The 24770-nt window shown below is 43.2% G+C and overlaps 1 protein-coding gene across 1 annotated transcript; it reads right to left on the reverse strand.

Moving 5' to 3' along the window:
* Window positions 1-474: 474 nt before the first annotated feature.
* Window positions 475-23825, reverse strand: NIPAL1 (NIPA like domain containing 1). Its single transcript, XM_075544371.1, has 6 exons — window positions 23685-23825; window positions 13418-13684; window positions 11236-11292; window positions 6832-6922; window positions 5667-5827; window positions 475-5173 (listed from the first exon to the last, which is right to left on the reverse strand). Exons 1-6 carry the CDS (start codon window positions 23728-23730, stop codon window positions 4554-4556), a joined length of 1242 nt encoding a protein of 413 aa, XP_075400486.1. The 5' UTR covers window positions 23731-23825; the 3' UTR covers window positions 475-4553.
* Window positions 23826-24770: the final 945 nt, after the last annotated feature.

Genomic DNA, 24770 nt, shown 5'->3' on the forward strand with positions numbered 1-24770 from the left:
TTGCTTGAGTTAAATGTCTCATCAGGGTCTGCTTTGCTAAGCTCCTGAGCTACTGTTGTTGACCCACCCTGCTGTTTGTTGCCTGTGGGCAAATTCTGCCTGCCTTGCCCAAGGGTGGACTGCACTGTCTTCTTCCTTGACCTTGGACTCAGAAGCCCAAGTTATTTGAAGGACTTCTAGTATATTAACTGTTCCATGGAAGTGTGTTGAACTGAGCCCTCTGTACTGCTGCGTGGACTAATTATCTGTAATATTCCTTCTTGTTGTATAAATCTATCTATCTATCTATCTATATTCATAAGTGTCCTGGTTTTGTTTCTCCTGAAAACCCTACCTAACACAAGAGGAATTGATTTTTTCCCACAAATATGTTGAACCTCCTCATATATAGCTTCCATAAATTTAAACACTGAATTCCAAAAATCATAATTAACCATTTATTTTATTACAAGGGATATACAGAAATGTTCATTAAAATGTATAAACATTCTAAAGCAATATTATTTATAGACATTTGAAAATTTTCATGGCCATAGAGTTCATTGAAAATATCTGAGAACATTTTATATGTATTCATGTAAATTGCTTCTGCATAATGTTTAGTTGAAGTGTAAAAATGGCCTTTAGTTCAGTTTTACTATTTTACACAGGAAAATGAAATGTAAATTTGGAATCATTTCATTTTGATATAGCATGATGAAATTGTGTTTCATTTGGATTATTTGAACGAGTGACTCAAATTCAGAAAAAGAAGATTGTATGAAACTGACAAGCAGTGGTTCCTCACCTCTACAGTAAAACACCACAAAGTTAAAGTGCTGATTCAAAGAGAACTACATCTTATAATGTACCTAATATATGCTTTAGGCTCGATACAGGTACTGCCCAGGTACTACTTGTCTTAATGCTCTCAAAAACAGGTCATTAATTGAATTTCATGCTGCTAAACCTGAAGGGTTTTATAAACACCCTGAAATCCAACCTAGAAACAAAATCATGCGACATTGACCTAAGAATAAAACCATACACCAAAATACAAAATGAAGCAATTATCTTTACAGAATTAGAAAAAAAAACAAACCTTTCCATGGCGACGAGATCATCAAGCAGGGCTTGGCAATAAGGAACATCCAGCCAGTGGGCCACAGCTGGCCACGAGATCACCAAGACTGGCTAACAGCACACACCTCACCGAAGAGAGGCAGTTCCAGACATCATCTTAGGGGTGACTTCATCAAATGGTTGACCAAATATATTTATAGCAAGCTAATTTTTAAGTTGATACTATTTTATGGCTCGTGAATGATGTTATAAATCCAAATAGCCCCTGGCAAAAACACAAAAAAGTGTCCCCACCCCTGAAATAGAATGCCTGTGGATATGAAACATATACTGTATGAATAACTTAATCTGAATGTGAAGATCTAGCATTTTTCCTCCTCAGGCACTATCTATTTGAAGGAGAGGGGGGAAAAAGCTAAATTATAGATTTGGAATGACATTGTGATTTTCCAATGCACCTGCCCATTAGTGACTTTCGAACATGTAATGGTTTCTCAGTATAGCCCATTGCGAAGTTTTTTTCTGTCTTCCTCCTGGACATTATGTCAACACCAGCTGAGCGTGTAGTCCAGAGCACACTATACAGAGGTCCTTGTGTTCCGGGAACTCTTAATGTGGGCCAGATGCACAAAGGATGCCTGCTTTGTAGCAGGTAACACTTCAAATACCTGAAGCCGTACTCTCATCATCAAGCACATAACCCAGAGAAACAGCACGTCACATAGTGGTGGGGAGGGGAGGGGGGGTTTCAAATAACTGCTACAATTGTCATACTGCCCTTTCAGAAGATGTGCGTCCTATAAATGTGTGTCTAGAGCTTGTCTATCTGATGAATAATAAAAAGGCACAGCCATCCACAGAGTAAACCTGCACTTGACCTGAGATATCCATCTGCGTGTCTTCCATGGATTGCTCACTTTCAAAACCTTAGCAATTCCTGAATTGCATTCCCATTCAACTGTGCTGAAGGGACTATTCTCCCATTTTTAGACTCTGCAGTCCAGACAAGAGGAGGTGACGTCCGTTGAAAGGATTCCGGGATTGTAAATGTTTGCTCTCACCCCAGTAGGCTTATGTTCCAGCTTAGAAAACCAAACTCAGAAGAACATCGGGCGTTAGAGCTGAGAATGTCCGTTTGGGGTTGTTTTTCTTTTTTAGTTTTTAAATTTGTGCTTTTTTGTCAGGATATTTTATTTGCTCCGAGGAAAGTAAGTTTCCTATACAAATAAGATAGCCAAATTCCTTCCCAAAGAACCAATGAGTACTGAAGAATCCCTGGTTCAACATGAAAAACTCAAAACTCACTGCTATTGAGTCCATGTTGACTTATAGCAACCCTCTTTGTAGACAGGGGAGGCCTACCCCTGGGAGTTTCCAAGATTGTAATTCTTTGCAGGAGTAGAAAGCACCCCCTGCAGAGCAACTTGAGGTTTCAAACTGTTAACGTGAGGTTTGCAGGCCAAGGCATAAACACTACACCACCGGAGTGCCTCCTTCAACATGAAACTCAAACAAACACACACAAACCAAAAAACAAACTCTCTGCCATCAAGTCAGCACTGATTCATAGCAACCCACTATGGGTTTCTAAGACTCTGTTTACAGGAGTGGAAAACCCAGTCTTTCTCTTCTGGGGATGCTGGTGGTTTGGAACTGCAGACCATGAGGATCATAGACCAAACCTAACCACTGTACCACCAGGGCTCCATATAGACCACTTAAAATACCACGAAGTGCTAGGTGATGTAACACATGGTTAGACATGCTCAATAGCTAGTGGAAAGCTGGCTGGCTTGAATCCACAGAGAAGTGCGTTGGAAGAAAAAGCCTCATCAATCTACTTCCCCAAAATCAGTATCTAAAAACCCTTTGCAGGAAAATTATATTCTGACACATGTGGGGATAACATCAGGAGTTGGAAAGGACCCAATAGTAATTGATTTTTAAATGTAATTTTAAATTACAATTGGAACAAGACAAGGATATCTTGACAATTTTAATGTATGTAGGGTATTCTTACCCCACCCCGAAGGAGCCCCTGAAATTTTAATGCTTTTAAAAAATTAATACACCTTAAGTTAATTTGTACCCCTTCCTGCTTCTTTCCCTATCTCCAAAGAGAAATGACTTATCAATCACTCAATCAAATGTATGGAAACATGGTCAGGATGAAATTTAACAGAAAATGACACTCTATCGTTTAAGGTGGGAGAAAACATATACTTTCACATGGTTAGTGGCTAATTATAATTTTCTAAAGATGAAAGTGACAAATTAAAGAGAACCATTATGATATTCAAGTGGTTCATAAAGACTTTCCTCGTTTCAAAACAGTCTGTCAAACCCACCTTTCCTTTGGAGTTTAAACATTTGATGAACATTGAAGTGTATTATATAACCCTGAAGTAACTTAGCAATGCTTTGGCAAACATCTTCCCCTTGAAAACAAAAGCAATCTTTGGAATAATAGTGAGAGACAGAAGGTGTACAGTAACCCTAAAGCAAGATTCACGTGGGCTTCTCCAGTAAGTCAAGGTTGTCTTAATTTCAAAGAACCAGTGAGCAAATGTCACTTATGTTTATATTTTTGTGAAAAACAAGGGGGAAATGCCATCACCCTAGGTCTAAAGCATTGGTTCTCAACCTGTGGGTCGCGACCCCTTTGGAGGATGGAACCCTTTTAGAGGGGTTGCCCGATTCAGAACAGTAGCAAAATGAGAGTGACGAAGTAGCAACGAAAATGATTTTATGGTTGGGGGTGGGGGGTGGTCACCACAACATGAGGAACTGTATTAAAGGATCGTGGCATTAGGAAGGTTGAGAACCACTGGTCTAAAGTATTTTTTTCTCAAATCCTTAATTCTGTCATTTTTAATTGGCAATAAACTCCTACGACATGTCCATAAGCTACAATTCATAAGTCGGTAGTTGAGAAGTCCTCCATGGTTAGGAGTCTCTTGTGCATAGAAGCCCAATGAGCAACAGATTTCCAAAGCAGGCCAATTTGTTCATGAATAAGGTGCCTGCTGACTAGTGGGAGAGGCAGAGAGGCGTGGATGGTGGAAGGGACAAGGCGTGGAAAGCAACAGTGACCTTGCCTCTCAGCTTTCCTCATTCAAAACTATGACTCAGCACAGAAGGGTTACTACTCCGTGTTTGATCAGTTAACCTTATTCATGAATGACAGACGAATAGCAGCCAAAGAAACGGAGAGCCACCCAGCAGAGGCAACGGTCCTGTGGCCGGAAGAAGAGAAATCGTCTGAGACTCATCTGCTAACCCCTCCACGTCCTTATGTTCAGAGGCTATTTTGAGTTTGTAGACGTAAGTTGTTAAACGTGACGAACAAGCATGAAGGCACTGCTGCTTGGCCTCGCTTCTTTACTGGGAGCTAGAACTTTGGACTGCCGTCTTTCCTGTGGTTCTTCCAAAGAGCAGGCAGCGGCTCCTTTTCTGCTCCACGAGTCTCATTCTGTTGAAACTTAGAGTTTCTAGAAACTGTGTTCGTCGGCCCTGCTGAACAAGGTAATGTCATCACTGTATCCTAGGGTCAAGGATTCCGCATTCTCCAGCAAAGCATATTTGCCTTCACTGCCACTCAGGCAGGGGGCTTCTTCCTTAGCAGTGGATGTGAGCTGACTCCAGGTAATGTCAGTATTTTTGAAAGCGTGTAGGAGGAAGATGCCATTGACAATAGTCAGGAACCCACTCAGGGTCCCGATGATATCCCCGGCTTTCATGCCATACCACTCCTTGAATAAGATGGCAGAGCAAGTCACGACCATGGACGTGAAGAAGACATAGTAGATGGGAGTCACAAGAGAGGCGTTGAAGGTGTCCAGAGCCTTGTTGAGATAGTTGATCTGTGTCATGACGGAGAGCACGAGCACGGCCAACAAAATGAAGACGAGGGGATGCTTGTAAACAGGCTTCCACTGCAGGAGCTCCTTCATGGCAATCCCCAGGCCCTTGACAGAAGAAACGGAAAACGCTCCAACCATTGAGCAGATGCAGATGTACACCAGTATGTTGGTCTGCCCCATCTTGGGAGCCACCACCAAAATCAGCACCAGGGAAATCACGGTTACAATGACTGCAAAGGTGAGGAAGCCTGCGAGGAAGACAGAAGAAATGACTTCAGACACGCCTAGTGGGATCTCACCTGTCGGAGAAGCTTGCAGGTCATGCGTTTGAAAACACAGGGGAGGACCATTGAGATAAAGCACACTAACCCGATTGTCTAGCTCTGGCTAGTTCACAAAGGACTTTCATAAGCATGTTATTTGACTCAGGCAAAGAACAACAGGAAGTGGGGCGGGGACTGTCCGCTTGCCTTTTTATTTTCAAACGGGGTACGTGGGGAAAATCTGGGCTTGGATGTCGGTCTTTTGTCTGGATCATTCCAGCTCCCCTTTCCATTAGGTAGAGTGGAAGCAGAAACAGAAAGTTCTGTTTGCTTTGGAGAAGACTCATCAAGCCTGACTGAACTGCCCAACCCACAGCGGGCTTGTGAGGAAGCCTGAAGTAGCATGATTCAAAATACCTTTGCATGAGGAGGGCAGGGCAGAATTCGGGCAGTTGTTTTGTCAGAATGGGTTACAGACCTGGATCTCTCAATTTCATTTCCATTTCGTTCAAAGAAGCGACTTCCTCTTCTTGAGGGGCATGGATAACCATCACAGTTGATCCCAGTATACTTAATATGCAGCCTATTTTTCCATGAATATTCAGGTGCTCATTTAAAAAATAGGAAGACAGAATTGCACTGTTGGGAGAAGAAAATAAAAACAACAGCAATTACTCTGGTTGAATTATCCTGTGGTCTCATAGAAGCTCAGAAATCACAGTGTGGTATTTGACATGTGGAATATACTTTTTGACATGGAAAAACTGGACAGAGTCTAAAACTCAGAATGATAGCCAATCAAACCTGTTGTTAGTTGCTGCCAGCTCAATTCCTATTCAGGCCAGCCTAAGCTGGTGCTCCATAGGGTTTTCCAGGCTGTGAGCTGGGGGTTTGGGTACTACTACTCTGGAAGCCACTCTGGATCACTAACCTCAAGGCTGGTGGTTCTAGCCAAAGGTTAGAAATCTTTACAGGAGCAGACAGTTTCATCTTTCTCCTGAGGAATAGCTGGTGGGTTTGAACTTCCAACCTTGCGGGGTAGCTGTGCACTATGCCACCCACACCAAAAGCCCAACTCACTGCCATCGAATCCATGTCAACTCCTAGCCACCCTGTAGGACAGGGTAGAGCTTCCCCTTTAGTTTCGAAGATTGTAACTGTTTACAGGAGTAGAAATCCCCATCTTCCTCCTGAGGAGGGACTGGTGGTTTCGAATGGCTGACCTTGCAGATGAAAGCCGAAAGCAGCCACTATGCCACCAGAGCTCCTAAAGAACCATAACAAGACAATCTATTTCGTAGGAGCCCTACAGTCCCAGTGCTGGGCTGCTACCTAGAAGGTAAATGGTTCAAACCACCTGTTGCTCTGTGGAGGAAAAATGCAGCGGCAAACATTTTGCATGGATTATAGCCCTGGAAACCCACACACGCATGGACTATGCTGTGGGCTCACTGTGATTCAGGAGCCACTCCATGGCAATCGTCGCTTTGTTTCCTTATTTATATTGCTGTTTATTTCATAGTCTCCTCAAATTATTTGTGTGCTTCTGTTGTTGTTTGTTGCAGCTATCTACTTCTTGGGGTGACTTTGACAATGGCATGAATACTCCCACAGAGGTCTAGCTCCTCATTGTGTCCACATACCTTATGAGCACGCTCAGGGCACCCAGTGGAGTGACCAAGGTGGCAGGGGCAAAAGCATAAGCCACGAAATTCACCACCTCTCCTGCTCCCACTGGAAAGGAAGCGAGAAGATTACAAATGAAGGATGGCTTTCAAGTATCACGAGAAAAACACATGCAGAGCAAGAAACAGGTCAGCTCGGTTTCTGTCCAGTTGATTCTGACTGACGGTGACCCGACTTGTCACAGCGTGGAACTGCTCCACAGGGTTTTCTCAGTTGTAAGGTTTCTAGAAAGGTGAAAACGGTTTAAGTCTCTGGCTTCTACCCAAAGGGTTGTTGGTTCAAACCCACCCAGCCACTCTGTGGGAGAAGGCCCTGCAGATCTGCTCCCACAAAACAGTCAAGAAAGCCATGGGGGCATTTGTAGTCTGTCATATGGGGCCACAATTAAGCCAGGACTGACTCCACAACCCTGAACAACCAGCACCATTGCATGGGACTGAACTGCCAACCATGTGGACGGTAGTCTCAGGCAAACGAGTCTTACTATCTAGCACTCTTAGGAAGAGCCTGGTAGCATAGTGGTCTCGAGTAGAGCTGCTAACTGCAAGATTAGCCAGTTCAAAACCACCAGCTGCTTCAAGGGGAAAGACAGGCCTTTCTACCCCTGTAAGGAGTTAGTCTTGGAAACTCAGGGGCAGTTCTACCCTGTCCTACAGGGTCATTATGAGTTGGAATTGATTGATGGCATTGAGTTTGGTGTGGTTTTTTTTTTTTTTTTTTGGTGGAAAGGGTTTTTGGAAGATTGTAAACAGTTCAAATACCCCCAGAAGTACCTTAGAAGGAAAAACAAAACAAAACAAAGAACCAACTTCACTTTCAATAAGTCAATTCTGACTTCTGAAATCCCATGGGACAGGGTAACTATCGCAGCGGTTTTCTGAGCGACTGTAACTAAACAGGAGTAGAGAAGACCTCCTTTCTCTGTCAGAGCAGCTAGTGGTTTCAAACAAATAACCTTGTGGCTAGCAGCCCAATGTGTAACCACTGTGCCATGAGGGTTCCCTCCTTAAAAGACAGGCCTGATCTAAGAACCGTAGAGAGCACAATTCGACTCTGACACACAGGAGTCTAAGCTGACTCGACAGCAAATGATTTCGTTGTTGTTATAAATTCAAGTAAAGCAAAAATGGGGTTACACTGAATGTGAGGAAAGATGAATATACATTTAAGTGACTCAATAGAAATAGGTAATTCTGAAAACATTTTTGGTCATCCTGATGAACTCTAGTAGAAGTAACTTTGGAGTCAGTAGATAATAATTCTTTCTGCTCAAGAATCCCAATTGATTTATAATATATATATAACATATATAATACACACATTTTATGCATATGAGTCAAAATGTACTTAATGGCAATGGGTCTATTTTTTGATATATCTTTGTAGAGCTCCATAGTCCAGGTGGTTGACAGCTAGAAATCCTAGCACTGGCCTGTTTATTTCAGCATCTCTGAATGGCAGACTATCTAAACCCCCTTGAGCAGCTCTGTGGATCAAGGACATCCAAGCCCTAAGGACATGAAGCCCTAAGACCCTGCTCAGAACATAATCTTTCTAACGCCCTGCTAGAAATGTGATCTTTTTTCTCATCTGAAGAACTCCAGACTTCCACACGGCACTGTGATGCAATGATGTCTAGGGTGAGGGAAATCCCTTGCACAGTTGGGCTCTTGTATTCGGGCCAAATAGTCTTCACAAGCCAGAACTGGACACTTGCCCAGAGAACATAGTACTTGTTGCTGGCAAACTATGTCAAGCAAGCCTTTGTTGTAGAGAACGCATCTTCACTGCATACGACCCCAGCATCCTTTTTCCCCTTCCCCTCAAAACTGCTGGAGGCCTGTTTTAGGAAAACACCAGAGAACAAAGCGAACCTTGCAGAACAACAGGGCAATTGCCCTCAAAATCGCTTCCTCAGAATATGAAGCTTTCCTGGAGGACTTTGTATTACTTAAATGTTTATCTTTATAGGTAGCTTTTCAGAAAATTAATGATTGCACCATAAAGATACCATGCCACTAAATAATATTTCTAAGGTTGAAAGCTTCAACTTTTCTCTCTTCAACATTCATCTCATCAAGCTGACTTCAACTCACAGTGACCCTGCAACACAGAGTAGAGCTGCCCCTTCGGGCTTCAGAGACTTACAGTTTTACAGGAGTGGACAGCCTCACCTTTCTCCTGTGGGGCAGCTGGTGGCTGTGACCTGTTGACTCTGTGCTTACCACTTCAGTGTGTAGCCTACACCACTGCCAGCACTGCAATACTATTGCGTACTCTTTATATGATGAGAGTAAATTGTAGATGTATCCACTGTCATTCTAAACTATAGATGGGAGCCCGGGAGAGAATCGCCCACCTAGCTATCTGGAATCTTACCAGTCTAACTTTTATCAGTGTTTATTTAAATAAATTAAGAAATGTGAAAGTGCCTTGAAATAAGAAAGAACTTCATTTAAGTTACTTTTCATCATTATTCTTCTATATTTCACTGTTTCTTATTGAAAAGTTATCCAATTCCTTGCTACAATAAGACCCCAAAAATACTAAAATGTGCTACACTTTATGATGTTCTTTTTTTGAAGTATATATTTATAAGTATTAAGGTAGCAGATGGACATTGGGCCTCGAGTTTTCCCTCAATGCAAGAACACTTTGTTCCAATAACCTGGCATTCTTCGATGCTCAGTTTCCCGACACAATCGCTGAAGACAACGTGGGTGCTTAAGCAAATGTGATGAAGAATGCTGATGGTTCCAGGCTATCAAAAGATATAGCATCTGGAGTCTTAAAGGACTAAAAAGAAACAAGCGGTCATCTAGCTGAGAAGCAATGAAGTCCACGTGGAAGAAGTACACAAGCCTGTGTGATCATAAGATGTCAATGGGATCAGGTATCAGGCATCAAAGACCCAGAACAAAAAAAATCATATCAATGTGAATGAGGGGGAGTACAGAGTAGAGACCCAAAGCCCATCTGTAGACAATTGGACACCCCCTTACAAAAGGGTCATAAGGAAGAGATGAGCCAGTCAGGGAGCAGTATATCAACAATAAAACATATAACTTTCCTCTAGTTCTTTAATGCTTCCTCCCTGCCACACTATCATGACCTCAATTCTACTTTACAAATCTGGGTAGACCAGAACATGTACATGGGTACAGATAAGAGCTGAAACACAGGGAATCCAGGACAGATAAACCCCTTAGGACCAATAATGAGAGTAGCAATACCAGGAGAGTACGGGGAAGGTTGGGGAAGAAAGGAGGAACTGATCACAATGATCTACAAATAACCCCCTCCCAGGGAGATGGACAACAGAAAGGTGGGTGAAGGGAGATATCGGTCAGTGTAACACATGAAAAAAAATCATAATTAAAAAATTATCAAGGGTTCATGAGGGAGGGATGGAGGGTGGGAAAGGAGGGGGAAAATGAGCAGCCACGATACCAAGGTCTGAAGTAAAAAGAAAATGTTTTGAAAATTTTGGCAACAAATGTGCTTGACACAATGGATGGATGGATTGTGATAAAAGCTGTACAAGCTCCCCATAAAGTTATTTTAAAAAGAAAGAAATTTAAAAGGAGTTCAGAAAAGTCAATCTCACTGCCATTGAGTCGATTCTGACTGATGGCCACCTTGTAGAGCAGGGTAAAATTGTCCCTGTGGGTTTCTGAGACTGTAATTCTTTATGGGAGTAGAAAGCCTAATCTGTGTCTCTTGGAGTCATTGCAGCTTCAAACTGCTGACCTTTGGGAGGGCAGCCCAACTCATAGACCCTGCACCACCAAGGCTCCTGAGGGGTTCAGAGGGAGACAGAAATCAGTGAAAGTGGCTGGGTAAGAGATGCATGTCCATTTGTGCATTGTTTTAGGAGTAAATGATTATGAAAGTGCTTTCCTATCCATAACACACCGTTTGCTCTTTGGGGCAAATCTGGAAGGAGATTGGTGACAAAGTTCATCTTCCCTCTACTTTTCAGTACCAAACATAAAGAAAGGTCTTTATTTTACCCATATTTTGATGCTACCAAAGAAAATGTACTGTTCCTTAGAAAATATGCAGCTAGCAAAGTCACAGATTTGGATTAGGAGTGGGGAAAACAGGAAAAGAAAGCCTTTCCTTCCATGACTGTGAGGGAGAAGCTTGTGATAGAAGAGAATATCTGAAACATCAACTTCCCCTTGTATTTCAGGACAGTATTGATAGTACTTTATAACGTATACACATGACAGTGTACTCTACTCACACAAAGCTCCCTAGACGCCTGGCCACGAAGTTAATTAATTGATTCTGAAATTTTCATTATAATTTGGTTATCATTTTAAACATAAACACGGTTGTTAGTATTAAGAACTTACTTGAGAGTAATCCTGCCCACCAAATCCATTCTTTGAGATAAGAATGCCCACCTTGCCCTAGAAAAATAATAAAAGCAAGAATTAAGTTTTGGTTGAACAACATGATGAACATATTCAATGTGACTGAATGATACATATGAAGATGATTGACATGATGTTTCCCTAGTTCTAAATTAGAGGAAGAAGAGTTGCCCTCTAGGAAGGTTATTGAATGACAGTTAAAGAGGAGAAGACGTAACGTCTGAAGTCTTGTAACCTAATACTGCCTTTAAAAAAAAGGCTATCAATACACATCATGACTACTTTCTCATATCCTTAAACTTTTAACGTTGAACGCTATTCCAAAATCTGAATAGTCATCATGTACTTAAGCTGCATGGTATTTCATAAGGAGGTGTAGTTTCCAACGGGCACTGGTGGTCGAGTGAGCTACAACTTGGGCTGCCAACCGTAGACTTTCTACCCCGTAAAGAGTCAGACTTGGCAAAACTCATAAGGGTGTGGCAACTCTGATGTATTGATAGGAGTCAAAATCGTATTTAAACAGCAGGATTGATATGAGTCAAAATCGTATTAAAACAGCATTTAAATTGTATGTAAGCCGTGGTATGTCTCTTCATTTGCTTAATGAAGTAACTTATCGAGGAAGTAAACTTATTAGGTTTCAAAATATTATTATTCAAGTTCTCACCACCAGCACAGGACATTCTCTGCACACACACAAAAAAAGATACTTGATAAATAGGTAGGCAACCCAAGAAGTCATGGTTATGCAGTCAGTATCTACCTCTTTCTGGGGACCAGTGAAGTAACATTTACTTATATATATTTATTGGCCATTTACACTTCTTCCGTTAATGTCCTATTGGCTTGAGTCTTCACTATCTAGTGATGTTATAATGGGCTACAAGCTGATGTCTTTTGCAAAGATCTATTCTCTCACAATCGGTGGGGGGGGTGGGGGGGTAGGAGTGCAGTTTCAGGTCACCAGCTGTAGGAGAAGGCTTTCTCAGGGTAGGCCTTGGGCAGGGGGTGGGGGGAGGGGGGGGAACCAGAAGGTCCTGGTCTACTCTCAACGTCTGTGGGCCTGGAGTTCCTTGGAGATCCCTATGGCTCTTGGAATCAATATCCCCAGGTCTAAAGCACTTGGGTCTTCTTTCTCTATGGGTTTCTAAGGCCAACTCTTTACAAGAGTAGAAAACCTCATCTTTCTCCCAAAGAATGGATAACCTAATTCTATTGCTATCATTTGCTGATTTAATATGTATTGGGTGTCGAACGCTGACCTAGGCAAAGTCCCTGCCATGTGAATCTATTATTAATAGATAATAAAATCTACTGGCATTAAATTAATAAACAATAAATGTAGAATGCTAAATTGTTCTAGTTGTCCTAAGTATAAGAGAGGGAACCATTAGTACAGTGGCAGAGACTAAGGAAAGATGAAGGAAATGGAAGATCTTTCGGGTGTGATGAGTAAGCTCAAGGATGAGGGATGGGAAGGAGTCATTCAAATGAGCAACAGGAGCGAAGATAATTCCAGGAAAAGACAAAGCACCTTGAGGAGGGAGAGAAAGAAGTTCCCCGGTAGGTTCTAAGAAAAGCAGATGATTAGGAAGGTAACACAGGATGAAGCTGGAGAGGTAGCAGGGGCCACACCATGCAGGTGGTCAGGCATGTGAATGGTCTCCTGAGTACAAAGAAATGCCAGTGGCGTTTCCGCAGGGATGTTGCATGATCTGACTCTGGAAACTAAAACTGCAGAATGAAAGCGCTGAAGGACCTGCACCACACATCGAACCTCTGAACGCAACACACACACACACACACACACACACACACACACATATATATATATATACATATATATATTTGATTTTCGCTTTACCTTAAAAGAGACACAGCTGGCTCTGTCTTGGAACTGAGAGGAGAGAATATTAAGAAAGGACATAGAAGGTAAGGATTTTAAAAATTATCTCTAACCCCTCTGGGTCAAACTGTGTCCCCCTCCAGCTTCCAGTGGCTGGTTTTTGATCACCGGGACTTTCTTCTGCGGCACCACTGGATTGACTTCAACAGCCTGCTCTACCTAGGGACTCCAAGATCAACCACAAAATACTAGGGCCGCAGCACTGTAGTCTGCAGTTCGGATTGGAATTGATTAGTGACACCCATTTCTTACCGGCTCTAGTCACGCCCTTGTGGGCCAATTGCAGGAGGCCCTTCTTCTTCAATATGAAGCTGGAGCCAATAAATATACTGGAACTCACTGCCAGTGCCAAGCCCACGTAAAGACTGTATTTGTTTTCCTTGTGTGCAGAAATGCTCAAGTTGGTTATGCTTGAATTCAGATCCGTGTAGACAACAGGAGCAACCACCAGCTGGGACACATTCGTGATCTCACACCAAGCCATGGATGAGTTTGGACAGACCAGAGAGAGCACATAACCTGTTGGAGAGAAATGGCAAAAAAAAAGGGAATGAGATGTATACTGATTTTTACCCTTCTTTCTCCGAGACAGACTTGGTGGATGGTACTGTTTCTATTGCAGAAGAAGTGGCCACAGGTCGAAGGGCAGTCACAGTTGGGCATGCACACATTTTTAAAAAAAGAGCTTGAGTGTTTGGTTGTTCACATTACAAAACAAGAGCTCTTGCAAAGCAAGAGCAACGATGAGACACCTCCTAGCGGCTAGCCTATAGAGTAGAGGGACAAATAGTGCGTTCCGATTTCGGGAATGAACAATGAAGGCGGGAGTGGGAGCGGATGTTCTAAAATTGATTGTGGAAATGATTACACGACTCGTCTTGATATGCTTGAATGATTGAACTACTGAATTGTGTGATTTGTAGATTAGTTGCCAATAAAGATATAAAATCATAATGCATTCCGAGAACATGTTTCAAAGTGGGTCACATTTCCCCTACCACTTTCCCCGAAGGGAATGTCTTTTCAGTGCTATAAATCCACCCTTCCCTAAATTAAATAGAATTTATTTAGATCACAGTAAAATGGTGCTCCGAAAGACTGTCAACAATTTTAGGGGGAGTAGTAGATTGCCAGGCCTTTTCCCCTGGGTGCCTCTGGGTGACCTTGGGCATCCAATCTTTCTTTTCATAGTAAACATAGTAACCGTCATCTATCTTTCGGAATAACACTGAAATGAGCGTGTCAATTCCCTGCACCAGCCCCATTATTTTAAGTGTCTTGAAATATTAAACACAAAATGAAACCATTTTATGCTATATGATAAATTATTTGTAATTTGTTCACCACTGGAAAAAGATATTAACAAGATAATATTCTTTCCTTGAGGATGATATTCCTGCTCAGGGCAGCCAATCCACAGAGAAGACCATTTGGATGGCCTCACTATGAGACACGACATTCCTCACTGACCCATAGCCCTACAGAGGACAACACCATAGGCACAGTGTGGGAATTCTGCCCGATCTGAACCCACCACACCGAGGCAAAACACTCAGGGTGTGCAACAGAACAGCAAGGGGAACAGAGCAACGAAGTCCCCAGGGAATACCAAAAATAGACTTTGGGGCCAGGGCTTGGCGCCCCATCAGACTCGACCGGAAAACACTCTAAAGGCCAACAAACAGTCCTTGAACTAACTACAAGCTTTTCTTTCTTGTTGTTGTAGTTTTTATTTGTCATCGGCTTGTTGTTTTGCTTTATTTTGTTGCTTGGTTTTTCTCTGTCTTGTTTTTGTGCATGTTATTATCTCCGCAGGTCTGTCTAAATAAGATAGACTGGATGGTCAATCTGGAGGAGAAAACAACGGGACCGACTGTTCTGGAGGGGGGGGTCATGGGAGAGGGGGGAAAGGAAGTGGTGTTAACAAACCCAGGGACAAGAAAATAACAAATGATCCAAATCGGTGGTGAGGAGGGTGTAGGAGGCCTGGTAGGGCATGACGAAGGGTAAGATAACCGAGAGGAATTACTGAAACCTAAATGAAGGCTGAACATGATAGTGGGACAAGAGGAAAGTCGGAGGCAAAGAGCATTTATAGAGGTCTAAATACAGGCATGTACATATGGAAATATATTTATATATTAGAATGGGGAAATACATCTATGTGCATATCTTTATAGGTTTAGTACTAAGGTTTCAGAAGGACATTGGGCCTCCACTCAAGTACTCCCTCAATACGAGAATAATTTATTCTACTAAACTAGCATTCCAAGATGCTCACCTTCCTGACACAGAGCTGAAGACAAAGCGGGTGAATAAGCAAATGTGGTGAAGAAAGCTGAGGATGGCCGGCTATCAAAAGATATAGTGTCTGGGGTCTTAAAGGCTTGAAGGTAAACAAGTGACCATCTAGCTCAGAAGCAACAAAGCCCACATGGAAGAAGCCCACCAGCCTGTGTGATCACGAGGTTTCGAAGGGATCATGTATCAGGCAGCATCAGAACAAAAACTCATATCATTGTGAATGAGGGGGAGTGTGGTGTGGAAAGCCAAAGCCAATCTGTAGGCAATTTGACATTCCCTTAGGGAAGGGTTTCAGGGAGAAGAAGAAACAGTCAGGGTGTAGTGTAGCAAGGATGGAACATACAACTTTCCTCTAGTTCCTAAATGCTTCCTCCCCATGCCCTCTCACTATCATGATCCCAATTCTACCTTACAAATATGGCTAGACCAAAGGATGTACACTGGTACAGATAGGAACTGGAAACACAGGGAATCCAGGGGGGATGATCCCTTTAGGACCTGTGGTGGGAGTGGCAATACAGGGAGGGTGGAGGGAAGGTGGGGTTGGAAACGGAAAACCGATTAACAAGGATCTACATATAACCTCCTCCCTGGGGGACAGACAACAGAAAAGTGGGTGAAGGGAGACGTCAGACAGTGTAAGATATGGTGAAATAATAATTTATAAATTATCAGGGGTTCATGAAGGAGGGCGGAATGAGCTGATGCCAGGGGTTTAAGTGGAGAGCAAATGTTTTCAGAATGATGAGGGCAAGGAGTGTACAAATCTGCTTTATACAATGAATGTATGGATTGTGATAAGAGTTGTATGAGCCCCTAATAAAATGATTTTTTTTAAAACGGGGACAGGCCAATTTTTTTCCATTATGGTTTGTATCTAACAAAAATGGATAAAGAAAAAATAAACTACAACTTGAAAAGTCAATGAAAACTCAACTTAAGACCCTCAAAATATCAAGAAGGCATATAACAGCAGCATATGCCAGTCTGACCCAATTATTTCTTAGAAGCAAAACTTCAGTGCATGGATCAATGTCTGCCTGCAGGCGGTCTGTGGTCCTCTCAACTGCAGAACAAGCCAACTTAGCAAACAGCCACCCAGTTCAAGTTTGGAAAATGTTAAAATCATTCAAATCAGGTTTTCATGGTGATTTTGCCTACCGCGATGTACGTATCAATCATCTTTGTTTCAGAGATACGGAGGTTATTCAGAACTAAGCTGCTAGATGTTCTAAGGAGAACTATGTCAGGGATATGTTCCAATATTGAAGAATTTTCAGGCAGCTGGGTTGAATAAACTTTCAAATCACACATTTTCAAGCAAGGCAGTTGGCAGAAATCCTGTTCTGGACACTGCCCATCTCATCTACACCACTAGGAGAGTCGTTGTGGATATTTTTATTAGTAAGAATTTCAGCTGCATTCCTTCCCGAGAAAATGTCTGACTTGACTTTCTAGTGAATTCCATGGTTGCATTCATGTGCCTTAGCATGTCGTTAACATAACCATCCCAAAACTTCATCTCCGAATCAATGTGGGTGGGTCGCATTCCAGGGAAACAATATTCTTTCTAATCTGGTGTTGGAGCAAAACGTTTCCGACATTTACAGAGGGGGTGGGGGCGGAGGGTGACAAGGGGGATCCAATGATCTTTGGGGCATTTTGCAAGGTCTTCTTGTAAGCAGCAGACAAGAAGGCTGCAAGCTGAACGAGAGAGCTTCAAAAGCATTCATGGTAAGATGGTATTAAAAGATAATGGCATTTCCCTGTGCACTTTTTGAAGCCCCCTTGTACAGCAGAAAAAATAATAAGAGTTTCGTCTGGTCATTGACCTTGGAACTTACATTGTTTCCCGTGTTGGGAGCCTGTTGTGGAGAAAGCCTGTGACAGACACTGCTGAAGGAGGAAGTGAAGGGGTGGCCTGTGGAGGAGGAGTGTTGTGGAGCTGACTGGGAAAGAGGGAGGAAGTCCTATGAATACATGGGCAGGGACTTCTGAGTGTTTCAGGGGAAGTAGAGAGATCTCAGAACCAGACTTGGTTTCTAAGGATCTGAGTAAGCAAAGCAACGTGAGTTTACTCTAAGTACCATAGAGACAGGAAAAATTCAATGCATGTCTTTCCCATTTTTAATAGACACTGCCTCCAAAGTGATTGGATCAATCTATACCCTTGCCACGAGGGTGTAAATCTAATGCTAAATTATTTATTCCAGGTATCACAGAAAGAGAAAGGCCAATGCATTTCTTATTTTTCATTTTTAATAGACATGCCAATAACCCTTTAAAATGACTACCAAACAAATAAAGTGACCACTAATCTATATCCTCAACAACAGGATATACCTTTAGCGTTAAATTACTTGTTTTACTAAATATTGACTAATGACTATTTGGGAAATATATGCTCGCTACAAAGAAAATAATTCACCACTTGTTGTCTCTACCACTCCATGTAAGAAATAAACCATTACTCCTCCAACTTAACAACTATTCTGATGTTAATAGAACTTTGGTTTTTGGTTTTGCCTCTTCTTATATTTTGTAAAATTGTGCTCTTACAGTCTGTGTTCTTCAGTGAATTACTTGGCTTTGAGATTCATCATTGTTGACACGTGGTCATAAAGTTTGATTTCTTGCCCGCTGTCCCTTAGGAGCCTACTGTATGCCTCTATCAAGTTGAATTCTCCCCTGTTACAGTTGACAGACACTCGGGTAACTTCATGATGTTGCACTTATAAATAGCACTGCTGATATTCTTATACAAAACTTTGATCCATGGGAAATTGACAATATTGGATAGCTTTTGACTCCACAAAGCCAATAATTTCAGGTGGTTCATCTTAATACGTATCTACTAGTGGACACGTGTAAAAGCTTATACACATGTGCAGATTACTTTAAAATGAAAAACAAGTTTCCTGCTGGTCTATACCAGGGGGCTTCAAAAAGTTCATAGGACAATTCCATTATCTTTTAATTCCATTTATTTTGTAAACGTTTTGAAGACCCCTCTTATGGCTTGCCCCACCTTAATTTCTACCACTAATTTGTAAGCATGGGCAAGTCCAGTAATCGCTCTTGGCTTCAGTTTCCAACATCTCTGAAGTGCGGCTGATCCAATGATTCTGAAGGTATCTTCAGAGGGTAGCCTTTGATAATTTTGTGGTTTGATCACATGCTATCTTTGTTCCCAGAGTAATTTGCTTTCAAGCCTGGTGGTTCCTAAATGCTGCTGAAGGATCAGTCCTAAGCTCACGGACACAGAAAGGTGAAAGAGATTTTAAAGAAACTGATGCCAAGCTATTAGGTGGCTTGTCGAATCATGTATCTGCCAAAACCAGGGCTAAATTACAACTGGCTAGCCAGAGCCAGATTGCTTTCAGAAAAAAAAGTGAAAATAAAAAATGTGGAGTCCTATTCCATTTGTTTATGGAGAATAATAATTCAAGGCGATCACTTCACTACAGGAAAGAGTCTCTCTGGTTTCTAAGCAAGTGATTGCACAAGCTACAATTTGAATGAGTGCAAGAGGAAATTTCCAGTTTGAGGACACCATGGTCTGACCAACGATCTATCCCACTGGGATAATTTTGCAGTCTTTCCTCATCAAGTCGATGACGGTTCATAGCAACCCTACAGGATAGGGTAGCACTGCCCCTGTGAGATTCAGAAACTGTAACTGAAACTGAGAGAGTAGAAAGCCCCACAGTGCTTTTTCCAGTGGAGCGGCTGGCAGCTCAACTCATAACCATCACCTGACCAGGACTCCCCTTGGCAGTATTAGCTGACCAATAATCACTCCTGTTCCCTTCCCAGGAAGAATATTCTTTTCCTGATGTTGGACTTGGTGACAAACAGATGTCAGTGGCTGTGACACAATCTCCTTGGGGTGGATCTTCCTGAAGGGGCTCCTAACCCTTCAGTCTGCGGTCATCTACAGGGAAAGACCAACCCAGCTGGACCTGTAGCTCAAGCAGAATCACCTAGGTGAGCCCAGCCGAGATCTGCCTACCTTCAGCTGATCCACAGGCACAAGTGCAAGAACATATCATTGTTTTAAGTCACTTAGTTTGGGGTTGCTAATTTATGTAGGAATTGCTGACTGACATATTTGCCTATTCATAGTAGCATAGGAAGGACCCTAGCTCCCTTATCAGCTCATCTTCTGATATCAGTCATTGTGTCACTTCTTTGCTAAGGCTCCCCCAATAGCCTCTCATCACAATTATAAACAAACCCACTTCCAAACTTAACTGCCATCACGTTGATTCCGGCGCAGGAATCCTACCAAGGATTTCTGATGGTGTGCAAATCTTTATGAAAACAGACAGTCTCATCTTTCTCCATCGGAGTGACTGATGGGTTTGAACCGCAGATCTTTGGTTAGCAGTTGAATGCTGACCCACCAGGGCCCCTTCTAGCATACTTCTAAACTTCAGAGTTTTCCATGCTAAATCTTGCTTGCCTTCGACAGCATATTGTCGAACAGCTCCCTACCTTTCTCCTCCTTGCATTCATTCATTCAACACATGTGGATTGACTCGATAGAGTATGTTAGGTACATTTTAAGAAACTGGTGAGAGATACAGCAGACCAAAAAAAGGTCAAACTCACTGCCATTGTGTTGATTCTGACTCATTGCTATCTTACAAGACAGGGTATAAGTGCCTCTTTGGATTTCTGAGGCTGTACCTCTTTATAGAAGCAGAAAGCCTCATCATTTTCCCTCAGATTGGATGGTGGGTTCAAACTACTGACCTTGCAATTGGCAGCCCAACAGGCAACCCCACTACATCACCAAGGCTCCTAGGATCAGGGTCAGGGCACTGATAGAAAACAAGTGTCGCTATGGCATGAGCCACAGTCATGTTTGGGTTTTCTAGCGCATACGAAAGTTATGTTTATACTTTTGTTTATGTTTAAGTTCATGGAAAAATGGAATGAAAAGATAATGAAATTCCTCCATGAACTTTTTGAAGATGTCTCTTAACTATGCAGTAGCATTATGAAAAAGTGTGAAGTGTGGTGAGAATTACCCACATGTGACACAGAGGCACAAATGGAGCACATGCTCTTAGGGAAGAAAATGGCACTGAAAGACTTGCCAGGGTTGCCAGAAACCTCCAATTTGTAAAATCAAAATAAAACAAAACCAACACAATCAAGCCACGGTAAAATGAATTGTGCTTATATTTAACTTTTTACCGAATACTGGCTAGAATAGCCAGCTTCTCCCCACTGCACCTGCTTAAAATGCCAACTTCATGAACAGGTCTTCCCTGTCTGTCCAATCTCAAGTCACTTTCCATCACACCATATTATTTAATACTCCAGTCAAAGCAAACTTCCTCTTGTAACTAAAGCCATATATCTACTTGACGTGTTTACTCAATAAAATAGCTTAAGAGCTACCGTGCAATTATGTTAGGTATTCAAACCATCACCCACTCTGTTAGGCATCAGCTCCATCTAGAGATCACAGAAGGGGCTCTAAGAGGCCATTTAATACCAGGCAATTTCTTATCGCCCATTTCCATGCTACAGGTCAACTTTGAGAACGGCTGGTCACCTAGTGGTCAGCTGAACAGGTCAAAGATCTCTTTTTTCATGGAGTGGACATGTTTAATGAGACAACAGAGAAATATAGAAGAGCAGAAAAAGAATGAGGAATAATTTACAGCAAATTTGGGAATCAAGTCATATTGTAGATATGTATACAGGAAGAGTCGTGGTGGGGGGGATGGAAATCCATTTTGGTCTGCTAACCAAAATGAAATTGAGAAGATGCTGTTGAGTCAACAAAAAGGCATAAAACCTCTATCTGGAAAAACAAGATCTTGCCTCTGTGGGTGTGTTCAGAAATCAAGGACTCAGACGATAATTGACTGTCAGATTTTCTACATCAGCTGTTGCTGTGTTCGCTCTTTGCATATTACCAAAGTTACAACATTGTTAGAGATAAGTAATTGATGCTTTGTAGTTGATGGCTTAAAAAATGCACTGCCACCAAGTGGATTCTGACTCATAGTGACCAGACTGCAGGTTTCCGCTGGAAATCTTTACTGGAGGAGAAAGTCCCATCTTTCTGGCCAAGAATGGCTGGTGGTGGGCTCAACAGTTGATTGTGTGGTTAGCAGCCCAACAGTTAACGCACTATGGCACCAGGTGATGGCAGTCTTTTTTATACTTCATGGTGTCATATTTGGGTTACAATAAAGCTCTATTGGCCTCTAACCTCAAACTGATCTGTAGAATGTGCTATCTCAAAAACCTAAACACACACATACACATACATATACAAGTATTTTTACATTTGGATTTTTAAAATGGGTTTGGACTTGAAGACCTTTTGAAGCAAAAAAAAAAAAAATCTTTTGAAGCATCCTTGGCTCCAAAAGCAAAAACCAAAGTATGGAAATGATGTTTTAAAATTTTTTATAGAAAGCAAACCTGAAATGCTCTATTCCGAGATTTCAGGAGAGACACCTTATCATTCAAGTCTCTCCTCAAATGTAATTTTCCCAAAGGGGCCAATCTTTGACTATCTATTCTAAACATTCACAACTCCTTTAATGTATCATTCATGGGCAAATCTGTAATGCCCTTTTCATTCATTTGTTTCTTGTCTATTGTCTGTCTTTTAAATTATACGCATGAAGGTTGGTACATAGTCTTAGACTCTAGGACCAGAGTATCTTGCAAATCCCCTTATCCCGGCACCCAACTCAGTGTCTGGCACATGAGACCCTTACTTGCTACTTATTAAAAAATGTGCCAATAAACAAATGCATGCAGAATCTAGCTTCTATACCTACTGAGCTTGAGTATTTGTTTTTGGTAAGTAAATACATGTGCAGAGTTGGAATAACATCCAGAAATTCCACTAATGGTGTAATTCACACACTCTCAATCCTTACTGATCCTTAGGTCCACAAAGGAGGGTGTGCTGCTGGACTGCCTTATGTTTTGGAGAGATTTAGAGAAAGGGCCGACGACCTGACTATCTAGGAAACCATTCTAAACCCAGCTGCCTTCCAACCAACGCCCATATTTCAGTTTTTGAACAGTTTGTGGATTATTCAGATATTTTCTTTCCTTGCACCCCTTATTTCATTACCGTTTATATTCGCCGTATCAAGGAATACAATGCAAACGCCAAGCCCAGATTAAATGTTGGGAGCCCTGGCGGTAACGCCTAGGGCTGCTAACTCTTAGGTCAGCAGTTCAAAACTACCAACGAGTCTGTGAGAGAAAAAAGATGAGGGTCTCTATTCCCATCCAGAGTGACAGTCTCGGAAACGCACGGGCACTGAGCCACTCAGCCTTGAGTTCGCCATGAGTCCGTATCTACTCGATGGCAGTGAGTACCGGCAAGTATGGAAAGAAATCATTCTTTATCACTCCTCTCTCCCCACCCGCTTCCTCTTTCATGTTATTGCCCGCAAGATTTAGAAACTCGCGTTCCCGCATGATATGAAAATCATCTTCCGAGTGGATACACATACCTCCTTTCTCCAAACCCTCCGCCACGCCCCCCTTTTATCTAGGCTCACACGCCCCGGGAACCAACGCACCCAGGGGCGAAGGGCCACGCCAAGGGCTCTGGCCACTCAATCCCAGCCCAGCAAGCAGCGAGAGCACCTCTTACTAACGACCGCACCCAGTTCCCGCGCCCCTTTCTGGTGGGGCTCTCGCCGGAGTCGGAGGCCAGTGGGGGTGGGAGACGTGTCCATCTCCACGTGCCCTTGACCCGGGGACCAAGGCAGCTCCCTCCTGAGTCCGCCCTCGGGCTGCCAGCGCTGGACGCAGCTCGGGATTCCGGCCGGCCGCGCCCCTGGTCCCAAGAGGTGACGTCGCCGGGAGACTCTGGGAGCGAATCTGGGCCGGAGAAGAGTCCTTCTCAAAAGGCCGTGGCACCTAGAGTCTTCGCACAGCGCTCGAATCTCCACGTCATGAGACTCAGCACCCCGTAATTTGCGCGGGGTGCCTTCCCGACCACCGGGGGAACCACGTCGGTCTGGTTCTCCCGGATCCATACGCGGATCGCGGGCACTCAAACATCTGGTAGCAGGCAGACTCATGGAATGAATGACTACGTTGAAGGATGAGTTCGGGGTCTGTGCATCCGTCCAGCGCTACCCCGAGAACCCCAGGACAGCCCACCGGATCCCTCCCGCCCAGGTGCCGGGTCCCCCGCCTCCGGGCTGGCACTCACCTTCCCGGCAGGGCTTTCCGGGCGGCAGCCTCACCTGCCCCTCCATGGCCCCGGGACCGGGCTTCCCGGACAGATGCTCTAGCTCGCTGTTCACCCACCCGGGCTGCCTCTCTTCCACCCCTTGGACCCCGCCCTCGGGCGGGGCTCCCAGCACAGCTGGGGTGGGACCTGGTCCCGCCCCAGGCAGCTGCAGCCAATGGGGAGGCTCAGTGGACCCTCCGAGGGCCACGCCCCCGGGCTCTGGTGAGCAAGCCAGATCCCAAGTGCCTGGGTCACGTCTCCCCTGCGGCGAAGTCTGGAAGACAGAGCCCTCCTCTCCTGGTGACGAGCTCTTGGAGCGGGGCCACCGCCGAGGAAACACTCGGGGAAGCTAGAGGACATAAAGTAGCGCTGAGGCCCCCTTCTGGCTCCCCGGCGATGGAAAAGTCCTGTGCTCTTCTGGACCCGCGTTGGCTTTCTGAGCCTTCCGTGTTAGCGTCTTGGTAAGAAGTATTCTGGGGATTTGGGGGCAGATCTTGCCCTTCTGTTTGATCACTGGCTGTGCCTCCGAGCCAAATCCAACCAGCAATTTCGTTTTTTTAGATTTCCCAAATCAAATACTTTGAAATAAATACTTTAGGAAAAAGGAAATATTCAAACTGACACCACCTATTCTCACACATTCATAATAGTTAACCTGTATTATAGGGAGCCCTGGTGGCATAGTTTATGAGTAGGACTGCGATCCTAAGGTCAGCAGTTCAAAACCACTAGGGAAAGATGAGACTTTCTAATCGCATAGAGTTACAGTCTTGGAATACCACAGGGGCAGTTCTGCCTAGCCTCTAAGGGTCATCGTGAGTTGGAATTGACTGGATGGCAGTGAGTTTGGTTTTGGAACACATATTGTAGGGGAAAAGGCTTTCTATGCCTCTAAAGAGTTAGTCTCAGAAGCCCACAAAGGCAGTTCTACCCTGTTGGAAACCGACTTGGTGGCATTGAGGTGTTTTTTAAAAAAAATCATTTTATTGGGGGCTCGTACAACTCTTATCACAATCCATACATCCATCCATTGTGTCAAGCACTTTTGTACATTTGTTTCCCTCA

This window comes from Tenrec ecaudatus, chromosome 3 (genome assembly GCF_050624435.1).
Source record: "Tenrec ecaudatus isolate mTenEca1 chromosome 3, mTenEca1.hap1, whole genome shotgun sequence".
Lineage (NCBI taxonomy): Eukaryota > Metazoa > Chordata > Mammalia > Afrosoricida > Tenrecidae > Tenrec > Tenrec ecaudatus.